The sequence below is a fragment of the Mastigoproctus giganteus genome, chromosome 10, assembly GCF_048544385.1.
Source record: "Mastigoproctus giganteus isolate SK-2022 chromosome 10, ASM4854438v1, whole genome shotgun sequence".
NCBI classification, from domain to species: domain Eukaryota; kingdom Metazoa; phylum Arthropoda; class Arachnida; order Uropygi; family Thelyphonidae; genus Mastigoproctus; species Mastigoproctus giganteus.
In genome coordinates this window covers 88,248,642-88,265,309 of record NC_143584.1, presented here as the reverse complement: position 1 = coordinate 88,265,309, position 16,668 = coordinate 88,248,642, and the positions used below count along the sequence as shown (strand labels likewise).

The 16,668-nt window shown below is 39.5% G+C and overlaps 1 protein-coding gene across 2 annotated transcripts in view; it reads left to right on the top strand.

The window, feature by feature from the left end:
- Nucleotides 1-16,668, top strand: part of LOC150079140 (vacuolar protein sorting-associated protein 11 homolog) — a 697,977-nt gene that overhangs the window by 313,401 nt on the left and 367,908 nt on the right. For both annotated transcript variants that reach the window (XM_090382204.1, XM_090382205.1), the window contains one exon: nt 6,519-6,548. In XM_090382204.1, the coding sequence (XP_090238330.1) occupies nt 6,519-6,548 (30 nt within the window). The remainder of the gene's footprint in view (nt 1-6,518; nt 6,549-16,668) is intronic.

Sequence of the window (16,668 nt, the reverse complement as noted above, 5' to 3'; positions counted from 1 at the left end):
GTTGTGCTTTCAATTAAACAAAAACTAGAAATTATTCAAAAGTTTGAAAATGGTGCGTCTGTTAATTCTTTAATGAACCTGTAATGGTAATGTTATAATATGTTGCTGACCAAACCATATGCAACATATTAAAAAATAAAGGGAAGCTATTAGATTTAAAATCGACATCCAAAAAAAATAAAGGGAAGCATAGTATTGGACACACAAGTAGTACTTGGTAAGTTTTTTATCTATCGCCATATTTTTTACGTAGATTGCTGAACATTTTTGGATACAGTAAGTCCCCGACTTATGTAACTTCGAACTTACGATAATTTTTTTCACTCAAATTTTTATTTTTTAGGATTGTAAAATTTAAAACAGTAAAATAATAATAAGCAATCAATAATGACGATCATGGTACACACAAATTGCAGAAGCGAAATATGGACTAACAAGCTTAAAAAATAGGAAAGGAATGAATAGAAATTTCTTAAAATTTATTTAGGTTTTTTTATGACTGAAGATTTCAGTGAAGGGGACACACATTTCACTATAATAACGTAAAATCCCACAAAATTCCAGCTATTGGTATTATCGAAAATGCAATACGATCGAGTTTACAACCTGTTTATAATGAATTGCACTAACAGAAAAGCCCAGTAACCCAGAAAGTGCAAATTGTTTGTATTGTTTTATGGTATTGACCTCCAGAAATATGCTTTAGTAAAATGTGAGCTCGCGTGTGGTGATAATAGTGAGTTTTCGCCTTAACCCAGTGGGTGGTTGATTGCTGGAACAAACTTCCATCTGTCGTTGTAGAAGTTGATAGCTTAAATAGATTCAAGGCAGAACTTGACAAACATTTGGAGCGAGAGTATGGGTGAAATAAGGGTTTTTTTTTTTTTTTTTTGACTGATGCTATATAAGCTTGCTTTCTTGTATCATGTGCCAATGCTAATGCTAAACTTCTTTACAGAAAATTTTATTTTGACCGTTATCGTGGTGCCGACTAAGAGAATAAGTGACAGCAGTATTAGTAAATGTATCAAAAAAAAAAAAGAAAGCAAGCACTCGATTCGGATCAGAAAATTAAAATAAGAATGTTTGAAAATGGTCAAAAATTAACAAGCATTGTGCAGAATTCAGATTTGTTGGTGTCAACAGTGAACACAATAATAAAGGGTAAAGAAAGAATATGAGAAGGGGGTGAAGGGATTGGCACCAATGAAGTCAACTATGATAACCAAGGCTACAAAATACATATCAGTTTTTACAGTACAATAACGTGCGTTCTTTCTTCCTTTTGTTTTCTTTTCTTATGTGCCACTCCAGCTACTTCACCGTTGTCCCCAGATAAAGTTTTTAATTGAACTGATTTAAATATATATAACTATTTTTCTATATATATAACTAATTATATACAGTTTATATACACTTTAGCGATAAGAACAGACTGAAGTCTGTTCTTATCACTAAAGAAGCACTAATACAGAGTATTAACTCCCTCAGGGCAACTGAGACAGCTGGAGTTGATGGAGTCCCCTACTTCATGGTAAAGTGTCTCAGCCCTTACCTAATTGAACCACTCCAAGCAATTTATAGCTCTATCCTTGCTTGCCAAGTTTTCCCTGAGAACTGGAATAAGTACGCTGTAATTCCAATGCCGAAAATTATGAAGCCTAACCTTGTGGAGCACTATAGGCCAATATCTACTGCATCTACCCTGTTAAAAGTATGGAGAAAGCTCTGTTGCCAAAGTTGTCGAATCAGATACTGGCTAGGCAGCCTCAACAAATTCATTATTCAATAACTGCAAGATCAACAATTACTAATCTCACAGTTCAAGCCATAATACTAAATGCTTTCCAAGCCAGAAAGGAAATTTCAATAATTTATGCTGATATAAAAGCAGCCTTCGATAGTCTGGATGTACATTCCTTACTTTTCATCTGATCCAACACACCTTCCAAATAAAAGGAAATTTGCTGAAGTTCCTACAGGCTCTACTTACTTGTCGGTCCATTTATTACCGCACAGATAGTCAGATTCTCCAACGACAACTCCATGCAGGAGTTCCACAGGGTGGAGTTTTATCTGGACTCCTCTTTACCACCATGATGATCCCATTCTGCAAGGTTAGGGATGGTGTATGCACTTATGCAGACGATATTAAGATCCTAACACCCATCCAACCGTCCATGAACAATAGGGTATTGTGTGAGCAGATTAATAATAAGCTTCTGAACTTATTCGTGTACTTAGACAAATTTGTCTTGGCCCTAAATCTGCAGAAGATTGTAATCATGGTGTACTCGCTCAAAAAGTCGCCTACGCTCATACACCCGAAACTTAATGGCAAACCTATCCCAGTTGTTGAGACGCATAATCTGGGAGTAACATTTGATACAAAACTTACGTTCAAGTCTCATATTGACCTGATTGTAAAGAAAATGAACTACTTACGTTGGCAACAAAACAGCACCTCTTGCACGTGAAACAGACTACAACAACCGCACAATATTTAAGAACCACAATTGAAAAAACCACAATTAAAATTGGAAATGATTAGTAACCACAATCAAAATGATGACTGGCACGATATCATCACCATGCTTCTGGCAGCTTTGTGCGTGGCACATCCCGCCTTCTGCATTAAGAGGCACAAAATCCTCAGTTATTACAAAATCATCTAGCTCACTGCCAGAGTTTACTTATGATGTGGTTACAAAAGAACTGGATGCAAAAAATAATTTTGATATTATATATTTGGATTTCAGGAAAGCTTTTGACACTGTTGTGCATGAAAGACTATTGTACAAATTGGAGCAGAATGGTATTAAGGGTAAGTTGCTACAATGGATAAAAGGATGGTTAAGTGGGAGAAGACAGAGGGTGGTAATCAGTGGGTGCTGCTCTTCGTGGACTAACGTTATTAGTGGAGTCCCAAGGGGTTCGGTGTTCGGTCCACTGTTGTTTTGTATATTTATCAATGATATTGATGAAGGTATATCAGGTTTAATGTCGAAGTTTGCAGATGATACAAAGGTTGGCAGGGTTGTTAATGACAGTAATGGCAGTGTGCTACTGCAACAGGATCTAGATAATTTGGGCAGATGGGCTAAGAAGTGGCAACTGAATTTTAACCTTGACAAATGCAAAGTACTGCATATGGGTAGAAGTAACCCCAGAGAAACATACCAACTGTGTGGTACTACACTTAAGGTGGTAGAAAAGGAAAAAGACCTGGGAGTAATTGTGCAGTCAGATATGAAGTTTTCTGAGCAATGCAGACAGGCTGCCAGGGCATGTCTTGGGGTTTTGTCAATGATATATAGGAATTTTGCTAGCAGGGAAAAGGAGGTGATTGTCCCTCTATATAAGGCAATGGTCAGGCCATGCCTTGAGTACTGCGTACAGGTCTGGAGGCCTCATTTTAGGAAGGATGTAGATTTACTTGAGCATGTACAGAGAAGGGCAATAAGATTGGTGAAGAGAATGAGGGGATCCTCTTACCAAGAAAGGCTTAAGTTCTGCAAATTGCAGTGGCTGGAGACTAGGCACCTGCGCGGTGATCTGATTGAGGTGTATAAGGCCTTGAATGAGTTGAGCACGGTGAATTCTGATGGGATCCTTCCACTTGTTCAGATTACGAACCTAAGGGGGCATAAATTCAAATTAAGAAAGGACAGATATAGAATAGATGTGCGGAAATTTGCCTTTAGCCAGCGGGTGGTTAATTGCTGGAACAAACTTCCATCTGTCGTTGTGGAAGTTGATAGGTTGAATAAATTTAAGGAGGAACATGACAGGCATTTGGAGGGAATGGTGTGATTTTTTTTTTTGATTTTTTTTTGGCTGATGCTGCATAAGCTCATACAATTGCTAGTAGTAGTAGTAATAGTAGTGGCATCACATGCCACTACTATTACTACTATTACTACTTTACCTCTGGCATTTTCTTTCCTGAATAACTCCTCATGTGTGAATGTAGATGCAAAATACTCGTTTAGTTTGTTAGCCACCTGAGCAGGATCCTCAACTGTTGAACCATCAATATCCAGTGGACCAATCTGATTCATCCCTTTCCTTCTAGAGTTTACATAGGTAAAGAACTCTTTTTTCTTTTTCTTTGCATCCTTTGCCAATGATTTCTCATAATCTGCCTTTGCCTGCCTAATATCCTTTGTGACTTGGTTACAGACCAGCTTATATCTGTCATAGGCTTCCATGTCACCCATTAATTTGTGTATCCCATGCATTTTTCTTCTCTGCCATATGTCTCATTAGTTCATCTGACATCCATTTAGGCCTAAACCTTGAACAATATTTCTTAGTTGGTATGTAAAGCCTAGTAGCTTCCAAGATAAGTTCTTTGAATGCTTCCCATTTTGAATTTGCTGTTGGTAACATCATCAGTTGGTCCCACTGTATAGAATTTAAATACTGTCTCAGACCATCGTAGTCGCCTTTACGAAAGCAAAAACCCTTCCCTTTACCCCTGATGGTAGTTACCTCTTTGAGTAAATCCCACTTCAGCACACTGTGATCACTGCCACCTAGTGGTTCCTTTATCTGCAGTTTCTTAATGCATGAAGAATCACTACTGATAATCAAATCAAGAGTATTACTCCCTCTAGTTACCACCCGAACATGCTGATGTAGAAAACAATCATCCAATAAATCCACAAAAGCCTTGCTAATGTGTGAGTTACCAACCCACAAATTCCAGTCAATATCTGGGTAATTAAAATCCCCCATTATAAGACTCTGATTTACTGGCCCACTCTATTTCCCTGTTCAGTTTCTTATTATACTCATCAGAGTCATTAGGCCTATAGCACACTCCTACTCTCAATTTTGATCTCCCAGTGCTTATGTCACACCAAACTGAATCGACACTGCACTGTCCAGCGATGTAGACTGGCTTCACTTCCTTGGATTTTATGTGTTTCTTAACTAATAACATAACCCCTCCTCCCTTCCTATCCTGTCTATCCTTTCTGTACACATTGTACTCCCCAAATTCCAGTTCTGCATTCCTTATATCTGTGTGACACCACATCTCTGATATCCCAACAATATCTGCCTTTGATGTTTTGAGCAATACCTCAAATTCATCAAATTTATTTACCAAACTCCTAGCATTGGTGTACACACAAGTATACATGCACCTGTTCCTATTCTTAGCTACCCTAATATAACCCATGTGTTTACTTGTACCGGAATGATTCCCAGCAGTCTCTGAAATATCCTGCATCTTGTTTTCCAGGCTTTTTTTTTTTTTTTGGTAGTTGTTGGCGCATAGGATTCTGTTGCCATAATGCTCCTCCCAAGGTTTTTGCAGTACTTTGATCCAAGCCCGAGGCGGGAATCGAACCCACGACCTTTGGGTTGCCAGGCATGCACTTTACCCACCCGGCTAGCCCGGTCGGCTGTTTTCCAGGCTGCTGCTCGTTCCAATAGAAGCTGTGCAAGAATCACTTTCACATCTGCCAGTGGCTACTCTTAATCTATTAGTCCTTGTATCCCCTCAAGCTAGCAGTTTTCCGACCCACCTAACACTGCTTCAATAGCATCGGGAAATATTCTTGCACCCTTTTTATTTAAGTGTATCCCATCCCTGTAGAAGCAGTCTCTCTTGTTAACAAGTACAGACCAGGCTGAAAAAAATTCTAATCCTTGAGCCTTGCACAATCTTTCCTGGGCCGAATTGATCGACAAGGTTCTCATCATATACTCCCTCCTATCGTGTCTGGGCAGAATTGCGGACACTTTCAAATTCAACCCTAATTCCTGGTTTTTTTCCAACAGTGACCTGTACTTGTTAAGTAATTCTGCCAGTCTCCTACTCTTAATATCACTAGTGCCAACGTGAACAACTATATCACCTTTTGTGCCCTTAAATATGTAAAGTAGTATAATATGGTTATATTTGAGGGTATTTTATATGTTAAAATATTATACTGACATTAATGCAGTTCACAGCCATTAAGGCCCTTGACTGTGAGGTTTATTTATGTGTATTGAGAAGTGTGCTAACACATTTTAAAATGCAGTAAACTCAGAGAAGCAAACAGATTTGCAAAATGGTCATTACCATAACATCTCATATTGTGAAATCCTTGACAAGTTACCTAGCTATACACTTCAGAATAAGCAGTGCTTCCCAAATAGAGAAGACTGTTGATGCTTATTCTCAACAGTGTGCCGCCGCTATGGCATTCTACTAAGGATCCTTTACAACTTGATTTCACAAAATTTACAATTGTAGTGAATTTGACATCAGATATTATACTAATGACCTCGTTTTGCAAACGTCACTGCTTTTTTGAGTTTACTGCACTACTAAGGCACCATTTTTATATAATAATATAACATAATGTAATATTACACTGGTTTTATTAGTTTTTTTTTTTTTTTTTTTTTTTCATTTGTGTATCATTAATTTGTGCTTTTCAAATGAATCTAATTTTTTCACATTTGATTGTAGTATTATATTTTTTTAGAAATTTATATATCACTTTTCTTTTGAATAGCACCTTTAGTTCATCCAAGCACACTTGATGGTAAGCTATAAACAGTTACTTAATTTTTTATATTAAGTATTTTTTGTTCATTAAATGTCACAGTAACAACTGTTTTTTTTTTCGAAAAACATTACTGATTGTGCATATACACCGATGAGCCAAAACATTTTGACTACCTACCTAATATGATGTTGGTCCTCCATGTGCAGCCAAAACAGCTCGTACCAAGCGAGGCATGGATGCTACAAGATTTCTAAATGTGTCAACACGTAATCAGCAGAGCCTTTAATTCCTGTAAGGTCTGTGGTTGAGATGCCGCAGATTGGAGTTGCTGTTCCAACACAAACCACAGATGCTCGATGTGATTGATGTCTGGGGAATTTGGAGGCCTGGGCAGTACGTGGAAGTCTTCCTCATGTTCCGCGAACAATCCGGGCAGTGTGCCATGGTGCATTATCCTGCTGAATAACGGCACTGCCAGAGGAGAAGACCGTTGCCACGAAAGGGTGTACCTGGTCAGCAATGATGTTAAGGTAGGTGGTAGATGTTAGAGTGCCCAGCACATGCATGACTGGACCCAGGGTATCCCAGCAGAACATCGCCCAAAGCATGATACCACCACCACTGGCTTGTTTTCATCCCACAGCACATCCAGGCCGCATCACTTCCCCAGGGAAACGGCATACACATACCCTGCCGTCCACATGGCACAACAGGAAACGTGATTCTTCGGACTGGGCAACCTTCTTCCAATCACTCAAGGTCCAGTTTTGATGCTCATGTTCCCATTGTAGGTGCTGTCACCAGTGAGCCATGGTTAGCATGGGCACTTGTAGTGGCCTGCGGCTACACAGCCCCATTTTCAGCAGGGTTTGATGTACTGTGTGTTGTGACACATTACTCCAATCACCAGCATTCCAATTACCGGCAAGTTGTGGCACAGTCGCCCTTCTGTTGCCACGTACCATCCAGGAGAGAGCCTTCGCTCACATTGACCATCAATGAGCCGGCAGTTCGTGGGTTTTCCCTCCTCAGACCACTTTTGGTAGGTACTAACCACGTCTGACCGTGAGCACCCCACCAGCCATGCTGTTTCAGATATGCTCTGACCCAATCTGGACATTACAATTTGGTCTTTGTCAAACTCCCTTAAGTCCACTGCCTTTCCCATCTGAAGAACAAGAATAACACTGATTAACGAAGCTCAGTATCAAGTGTTTTTTATACCATGTCCCGATCTAAGCATGTGCTGTAGTTCCCCTGCAGTTGTTTCGATTTGCATAACGACTCGCTTGGTCATGATGTTTTAACTCATCCATATATTTATCAGATGGGTGATAAAGATCTATATTAGGCATGCCAAACTGGTTGTTTGCGGGCCACATATATCCCTGAGACTTTTATACTAACCCCCCCAAGCGATACCAACTTTCACAAGTGTGGAACAACAACAGTTTTGAATTAATTTAAAAATAATTGTAAAGGTGATACTTGGAAGGAGGTATAAAGATTAAATGAAGTGTCATAAGTGTTGTGATGGTCAAGAGTGATTGTGTATTTTTATGCAAGGGGAATTATATGAAAATATTTAATATATTTCTTTCAGTAATAGCACTTGTTTACTGGGTGAACGATACTGCACCCTCTGAGCTCCTTGAAAATTGTTTTGTGGCCCACTAGTTCATGTGAAATGTTTGTGCAGCTCTGGAGAACTTCTAAGTTTGACATCCCTGATCTACTTGGTATGAAGGGATTTATTTAGTACCTGCTCTTGTTTTGAATTCACATATGAAAAAGATTTTTTTTTAAATTCTTAATCTTAAATTAATACTACCAGATTTAAAATTAAGAACCAACTTTATCTTAAATTTAGAAGCACTACAGCACACACACACACACACACACAAAATCAAACATCAGAGCACACGACACAGTGTTGACCAAGTATGATGGTTTACAGATCCAGCACTGTGTGTGGTCTGCAACCCATCATAATTGGCACCCTGAACCAACATTCAGAGGACTAATTATGTTTTTTTGAGGTTTTCTGAGCATTTATCAGATAAACAGCCTGCACATCATGGTTTTATTAAATGTTTTATACAGCACTCAAGATCTTAGATTTATTTTTTTTAAGTGCTTAATTATCATTTAAAAACAGTCAGTGAAAAGCATCCAGTCAGAGAAACTCTAATACAATGCACCCCTGGGATTTAGATAAAATGAACCATCTATCTTCAGGGATAGTTTTGTAAGCATATCAGTGAATTGCATAAGTATAGTGCGAAAGCATCATTAATACATAGATAAATCTGAATTAACAGAATATTAGCAAAGTGGCATCATTTTAAGTTATATCTCATATTGTGAATACCTTCACAACGAGTTGCCATGATATCACACTACTTCGAATAAGTAACACTTCACCTGAGGAGAAGACTAATGTTACTTATTCTCAGATGGATACCACCATCCAGACGGCTTTGCTAATATTCTGTTCATTCAGATTTGGCTCTGTATTATTGATCCTTTCGCACTATACTTATACATAGTCTAGACTTTTCCATAGCTTGAGGCTTACGCCCTAAACGCTTTGTAGCATGTCAGTGAAATAATGTTGTTGGTTCATGGTGTTCAGGTTAGCAATTTCCAACAGGGAGACTTCGTAGGATGCCATATTAGCTGCTGCAACTAAAGCAACACTGCAGTTCCCTCTACCACTGGTGGCCGATTAATCATCAAATGGAAATGCCATGGTGCTACTACACCTACATTCACCTGCATCTACATTCACACATGAGGAGTTAGTAAGGATTGAAAATGCCAGAAGGTTATCAAATTGTAGCAGGGTGCTTATTGATTTTGTATTAACTGAGAGAAAAGTGGAGGAGAAATTGTTGAAAGGCATCTGGGGGTGGATGGAATCTATCCAGTTATATTAAAGGAGACTGCAAAGGAAGTAAGCAAAGCTTTAGCCATAATTATGAAAGCATCCTTGGATTCAGGGGAGATTCCCACGGACCGGAGATGTGCAAATGTATCCCCAATTCACAAAGGGGTATCGAAGGGTGACATGAGTAATTACAGGCCAGTTAGTTTAACTTCTGTTCTGGGTAAAATAATGGAGTCACTGGTTAAGAATGCATTGCAGGATCATCTAGACAAGATTCTAGCAATAATTCAGACACAGCATGGGTTTGTTAAAGGAAAGTCGTGTCTGACAAATTTGATTGTATATATGATGTGGTTACGAAGGAACTGGATGCAAAAAATATTTTTTTGATATCATATACTTGGATTTCAGGAAAGCATTTGACACTGTTGCACATGGGACGACTACTGTACAAATTGGAACAGAATGGTATTAAGGGTAAGTTGCTACAATGGATAAAAGGGTGCTTGAGTGGAGAAGACAGAGGGTGGTAATCAATGGGTGCTGCTCTTTGTGGACTGATGTTATTAGTGGAGTCTCACAGGGTTCGGTGTTGGGTCCACTGTTGTTTTGTATTTTTTTCAATGATATTGATGAAGGTATATCGGGTGTCGAAGTTTGCGGATGGTACAAAGGTTGACAGGGTTGTTAATGACAGTAATAGCAGTTTGCTACTGCAACAGGCCTCCGTAGCCGAGTGGGCAGGAGCGGGAGTGCAGTAGCACACGCTCTTTGAGTAGACCGGGATTCAAGCCCCTGACTGCTGAATATGGTCGATCTGCCAACCCGCACTGGACCAGCGTGGCAGATTATGGTCCATTTCCCTCAGCATGAATTGTTGAGGAGGCTTCCATCCTGCAGTGGGTTGATAATGGCTGCACTTTACTTTTTTTTTTTTTACTGCAACTGGATCTAGAAATTTTGGAAAGATGGGCTGAAAGTGGCAACTAAAGTTTAATGTTGACAAATGCAAAGTACTGCATATTGGTAGTAATAACCAAAGAGAAATGTACCAACTGTGTGGTACTACACTCAGGGAAGTGGAAAGTGAAAAAGACCTGGGGGTAATTGTGCAGTCAAATATGAAGTTTGCTGAGTAGACTGGCTGCCAGGGCAGGTCATGGAGCCTTGTCAATGATATATAGGAATTTAGCTAGCAGGGACAGGGAGGTGATTATCCCGTTATACAAGGCAATGGTCAGGCCAAACCTAGAGTACTGTGTACAGGTCTGGAGGCCTCATTTTAGAAAGGATGTGAATTTGCTTGAGCATGTACAGAGAAGGGCAACAAAGAAGGGCAACAAGATTGGTGAGGGGGACTGCAGTGACCCTCTTACCAAGAGAGAGAGGCTTCAGTTTTGCAAATTGTAGCGGCTGGAGACTATGCACCTGCGATGTGATCTGATTGAGGTATATAAGGCTTTGAATGGGTTGTGCACGGTGAATTCTGATGGGATTCTTCCACTTGCTCAGATTATGAACCTAAGGGGGCATAAATTCAAATTGAGGAAGGACAGTTGTAGAGTAGATGTGCCGAAATTTGTCTTTAGCCAGCGGGTAGTTGATTGGTGGAAAAGACTTCCATCTGTCATTTTGGAAGTTGTTAGCTTAGATAAATTCAAGGAGGAACTGGACAAACATTTAGAGAGAATGGTTGTGTGAATTTTTTTTTTTTGACTGATGCTACGTATGTTCATACGCTTGCTCTTTTGCATCACATGCCTCTATTACTATTCTCAGCCTTGTGCTGTTTGGAATTAGAAGAATACAAAATGTTATGATCTGTGACATTTTGCCTTTCCTTGGTTGGTTTACTGTTTCAAATGTAAGGAAATCAGGCGACAACTCAGCGTTGTCATGGGCCTATATGAGAGCTTGAAGGACAGGGTGGGTGCCCTCGAAGGATCTAAATTGAGGGGCCCATCAAGCTCTCAGCTGCCCACATCAATGCCAGAGCTTGCACATGGTCATCACGCAACACAGCGGCAACCCCCAAGGCAAAATGCGCTGGTCGCACAGGAATTGTTGATGACTATTGTCAGGGAAACGGGGAACATGCTTTGTAAAAAGGATAGGTGGAACAGGACCAGGGTATGTCTGCCAGGAGCAAAGGTTGATAACATTGTAGAGCGGATATCATCTTTTAAGGGCACAAAAGGTGATATAGTTGTACATGTTGGCACTAATGATATTAAGAGTAGGAGACCGGCGAAATTACTTAAAAAGTACAGGTCACTGTTGAAAAAAAGCCGTGAATTAGGGTTGAATTTGAAAGTGTCTGCAATTCTGCCCAGACACGATAGGAGCGAGTATACGATGAGAGCCCTGTCGATCCATTCGGCCCTGGAAAGATTGTGCAAGGCTCAAGGGTAGAATTTTTTTCAGCCTGGTCTGCACTTGTTAACAGGAGAGACTGCTTTTACAGTGATGGGATACACTTAAATAGAAAGGGTGCAAGAATATTTGCTAATGCTATCAAGGCAGTGTTAGGTGGGTCGTAAAACTGCTAGCTTGGGGGGATACAAGAACTAATAGATTAACAGTAGCCACTGACAGAGGTGAAAGTGATTCTTGCACTGCTTCTATTGGAATGAGCAGCAGCCTGTAAAACAAGATGCATGATATTTCAGAGACTGCTGGGAGTCATTGCGGTACAATTAAACACATGGGTTGTGTTAGGGTAGCTAAGAAAAGGAACAGGTGCATGTATACTTGTGTGTACACCAATGCTAGGAGTTTGGTAAATAAATTTGATGAATTTGAGGTATTGCTCAAAACATCAAAGGCAGATATTGTTGGGACATCAGAGACGTGGTGTCACACAGATATAAGGAATGCAGAACTGGAATTTGTGGAGTACAATCTGTACAGAAAGGATAGACAGGATAGGAAGGGAGGAGGGGTTATGCTATTAGTTAAGAAACACATAAAATCCAAGGAAGTGAAGCCAGTCGACATTGCTGGACAGTGCAGTGTCGAGTCAGTTTGGTGTAACATAAGCATTGGGAGATCAAAATTGAGAGTAGGAGTGTGCTATAGGCCTAATGACTCTGATGAGTATAATGACTAATGACTCTGATGAGCATGTTCGGGAGGCAACTAGAGGGAGTAATACTCTTGATTTGATTATCAGTAGTGATTCTTCATGCATTAAGAATCTGCAGATAAAGGAACCACTAGGTGGCAGTGATCACAGTGTGCTGAAGTGGGATTTACTGAAAGAGGTAACTACCATTAGGGGTAAAGGGAAGGGTTTTTGCTTTCGTAAAGGTGACTATGATGGTCTGAGACAGTATTTAAATTCTATACAGTGGGACCAACTGATGATATTAGCACCATCAAATTCAAAATGGGAAGCATTCAAAGAACTTATCTTGCCAACTAAGAAATATTGTTCAAGGTTTAGGCCTAAATGGATGTCAGATGAACTAATGAGACAATAAGGCAGAGATGAAAAATGCATGGGATACATATAAATTAATGGGTGACATGGAAGCCTATGATAGATATGAGCTGGTCTGTAACAAAGTCACAAAGGAGATTAGGCAGGCAAAGGCAGATTATGAGAATCCTTGGCAAAGGATGCAAAGATAAACCGAAAAGAGTTCTCTAGCTATGTAAACTCTAGAAGGAAAGGGATGAATCAGATTGGTCCACTGGATATTGATGGTTCAACGGTTGAGGATCCTGCTCAGGTGGCTAACAAACTAAACGAGTATTTTGCATCTACATTCACCCATGAGGAGTTATTCAGGAAGGGGAATGCGAGAGGTGAATTAAACTCTGGCAGTGAGCTAGATGATTTTGTACTACTGAGAGGAAAGTGGAGGAGAAATTGTTGAGGATAAACGTAAAAAAGGCACCCGAGGTGGATGGGATCTATCCACTTATATTAAAGGAGGCAGCAAAGGAAGTAAGCAAACCCTTAGCCATAATTATGAGAGCTTCTTTGAGTTCAGGAGTGATACCCATAGACTGGAGATGTGCAAATGTGACCCCAATTCACAAAGGAGGATCAAAGGCTGACACATGTAATTATAGACCTGTGAGTTTAACTTCTGTTCCAGGAAAATTAATGGAGGCACTGGTTAAAGAAGCACTGCAGGATCATCTAGACAAGACTTCAGTTATAGCTTGTATACAACATGGTTTTGTTAAGGGAAAGTCTTGCCTGGCCAATTTGATTTGATACTATGATGCAGTCACAAAAGAACTGGATGCAGGGAATAACTTTGATATTATATATTTGGATCTTAGAAAGGCTTTTGATACTGTTGCACATAGAAGACTGCTGCACATATTGGAGCAGTGTAGCATTGGAGGAAAATAGATGCTATGGATAAAGGGATGGTTGAGGGGGAGAAGACAGAGAGTGGTAATCAATGGACACTGCTCATTGTGGACGTGGACTAATGTTATTAGTGGAGTTCCTCAGGTTTCAGTGTTGGGTCCATTGTTGTTTTCTGTGTTTATAAATGATATTGATGATGGTATATCAAGCTTAATCCAAGTTTGCTGATGATACAAAGGTTAGCAGGGTTGTTAAGGACACTACTGACGCTTTGCTGCTGCAACAGGATCTGGAAAGGTTGAGCAGATTGGCTGAGATGTGGCAAATGAAGCTTAACATTGACAAAAGTAAAGTACTACATATGGGAAACAGTAACCCCAGAGCAACATATCAACTCTGTGGTACTACACTGAGAGTGGTAGAGAATGAAAAGGACCTGGGGGGTAATTGTGCAGGCAGATATGAAGTTCTATGAGCAGTGCAGACGGGCTGCAAAAGTAGCTCATGGTGTCTTGTCAATGATATACAGGAATTTTTCTAGCAGGGATAAGGAGGTGATTATTCCCTTGTATAAGGCAATGGTCAGGTAGTACACACCTTGAGTACTATAAACATGTCTGGAGGGCTCATTTCAAGAAGGATGTAGAGCTGCTGGAACGAGTACAGAGAAGGGCAACAAGATTAGTGAATGGAACAAAGGGTTGCTCTTACGAAGAAAGGCTTAAGTTTTGCAAATTACAGTGTCTGGAGACTAGGCACCGGTGAGGTGATCTGATAGAGGTGTATAAAGCCTTGAATGGTTTGAGCATGCTCAATGCCGATGGGATTCCACCTCTTGCTCAGAATAATCACCTGAGAGGGCATAAATTCAAATTGAGGAAAGACAAATGTAGGATAGATGTGCGAAAATTTGCCTTTAGCCAGCAGGTAGTTGGTTGGTGGAACAGAATTCCATCCCTTGTTGTGGAAGTTGATAGCCTAAATAAATTTAAGGCTCAGCTGGACAGGTATTTCGAACGAACGGAGGGGGGAAATGGGAGTGTTTTTTTTTGTTTTGTTTTTGTTTTTGACCGATGCTGCATAAGCTTGCTTTCTTGCATCATATGCCTATGCTAATGCTAAATCTTCTGTCAGTATTTGCTCAGATCGTGTCAGTGAACATAATGTTTTTCTTCTGCTTTTAAATTTGCTCATATCGAGCAAGTTCCTAAAAATGGAGACAAATCCCTCCCATGCAATTATCCCATTGCATGTATTTCTACTCTTTCTAAAGTAATGGAGAAATCTATCAAATGCCAACTCTTAAGCTATCTAGAAACCTTCCATCTGATCAAATCTCCAGTATTGATTCCATCAGTGTCGATTCACTGGCTATGTACTGGCCTATGTTACCCATCTTTGGACACATTTCATGGTAAATTTTGGTGAAACACTAGCAGTTGTTCTTGATATTTCAAAGGATTTTAATTGTTTTGTGTAAAGGTATTCTAAATAAACTTCTATCTTATTTGGCAACTGTTTTCTGTAATTTGTTGTACAGTTTTCTCTGTGATCACTCATGCTGTGTGGTACCAAATGGCTCCCTGTCTTGTTAAATTCTCTACTAAAACCCAAGGTTCTCCAAGATTTGGTTCTTTCTCCAACTTTTTTCCTCTTCTGTATTAATGACCTTCTTCCATTGATTGTTAATCGTGTCTGCAGTTTCGATGATTGCACACTGCATTCCACCTTCCATTTTGAGAAACCTTGCCCTGTGCACACAGCTTCAATTTATTGAATATCTACTACCAGTTCCTTAAATGCTGATGTCCAGTGGAGCAAAGATAACTTAGTTAATTTTAATCCTGCTAAAGTCAGTCCTTATATCTCACAAAAAGGATTCTTCTGCTCCTAAGCTTATATTTGATGGCACTTCAATGATCTTTCTTGTAATCAGCACCTCACAGATATTGCTTTCTCTGCATCTAAAAAAACTAGGTTTTCTCTTTCCCTCTTGGCATTAGTTTTCTTCTAAACAGCTACTCGCTGTGTACAAATCTGAAATCCGCTCTGCTACGGAATATTGTTCCCGCATCTGGGATGGAGTTCCCATAGCCTCTCCCAGGCTTCTAAACTTCATTCAGAAGGGGGCAGTTAGGTTAAGCAATAACCAATCTCTTAGAAAGTCTCTCTACTCTCTGTCTCATATGCTTTCTGTTTCTGCTGCATGCCTTTTCTGTAGATACTTCCATGGACACTGGTCTTCTGAATTGGTTTCTATAATCCCCCCCTCTCTCTGTCTCTTCCACACCAGTCTGAACACATGCTACAAGCAGTTAGTATTCTTTTACTGTCTAACTTCATACTCACTGAACCAACTTTTATTCTTCCTCATTTATTCCATCAGCTTCCATCTTCTGGAAAAATCCTTCATGTGTATTTCCCGAAAATTGGAATATACAGAAATTCACGTTTAATGTCAACAAGTATCTTATATGAGGTGGAAAAGTATAACTTTTTTGCTTTGGCAAACAAGAATGGAATAGCTCGATTAGAAAATCATTAATGGAAAGACATTTTAAAGGAAAATGTGCTTGAAGAGAAGAAATGCAAAAAGAAGAAGATATGAATGCTGGTGTGGAATACTCCGATATGAAATCAGAAACCGATCTAAAATCTGAATTAGCAAAAATAGTATCAATTTCAATGGCAAAACCAAAATCAGGGCAAACAAACAAACAAAATGTTTTCATCATTAAAAAAGGAAATGAGCTTATATGAAGCAATATGTACCCTAATTCCCAACTCGAAGATGCTTTTGGATGCACTCTTAACAATTCAACCAACACAAAATGAAAGACAGTTTTCTACGTCTGGTATATTTTTACAAAACAAAGATCAAGACTATCAGATAGGGAAATTAATGCTTTGTGTGTTTTAAAATTTCATTTTAAGAA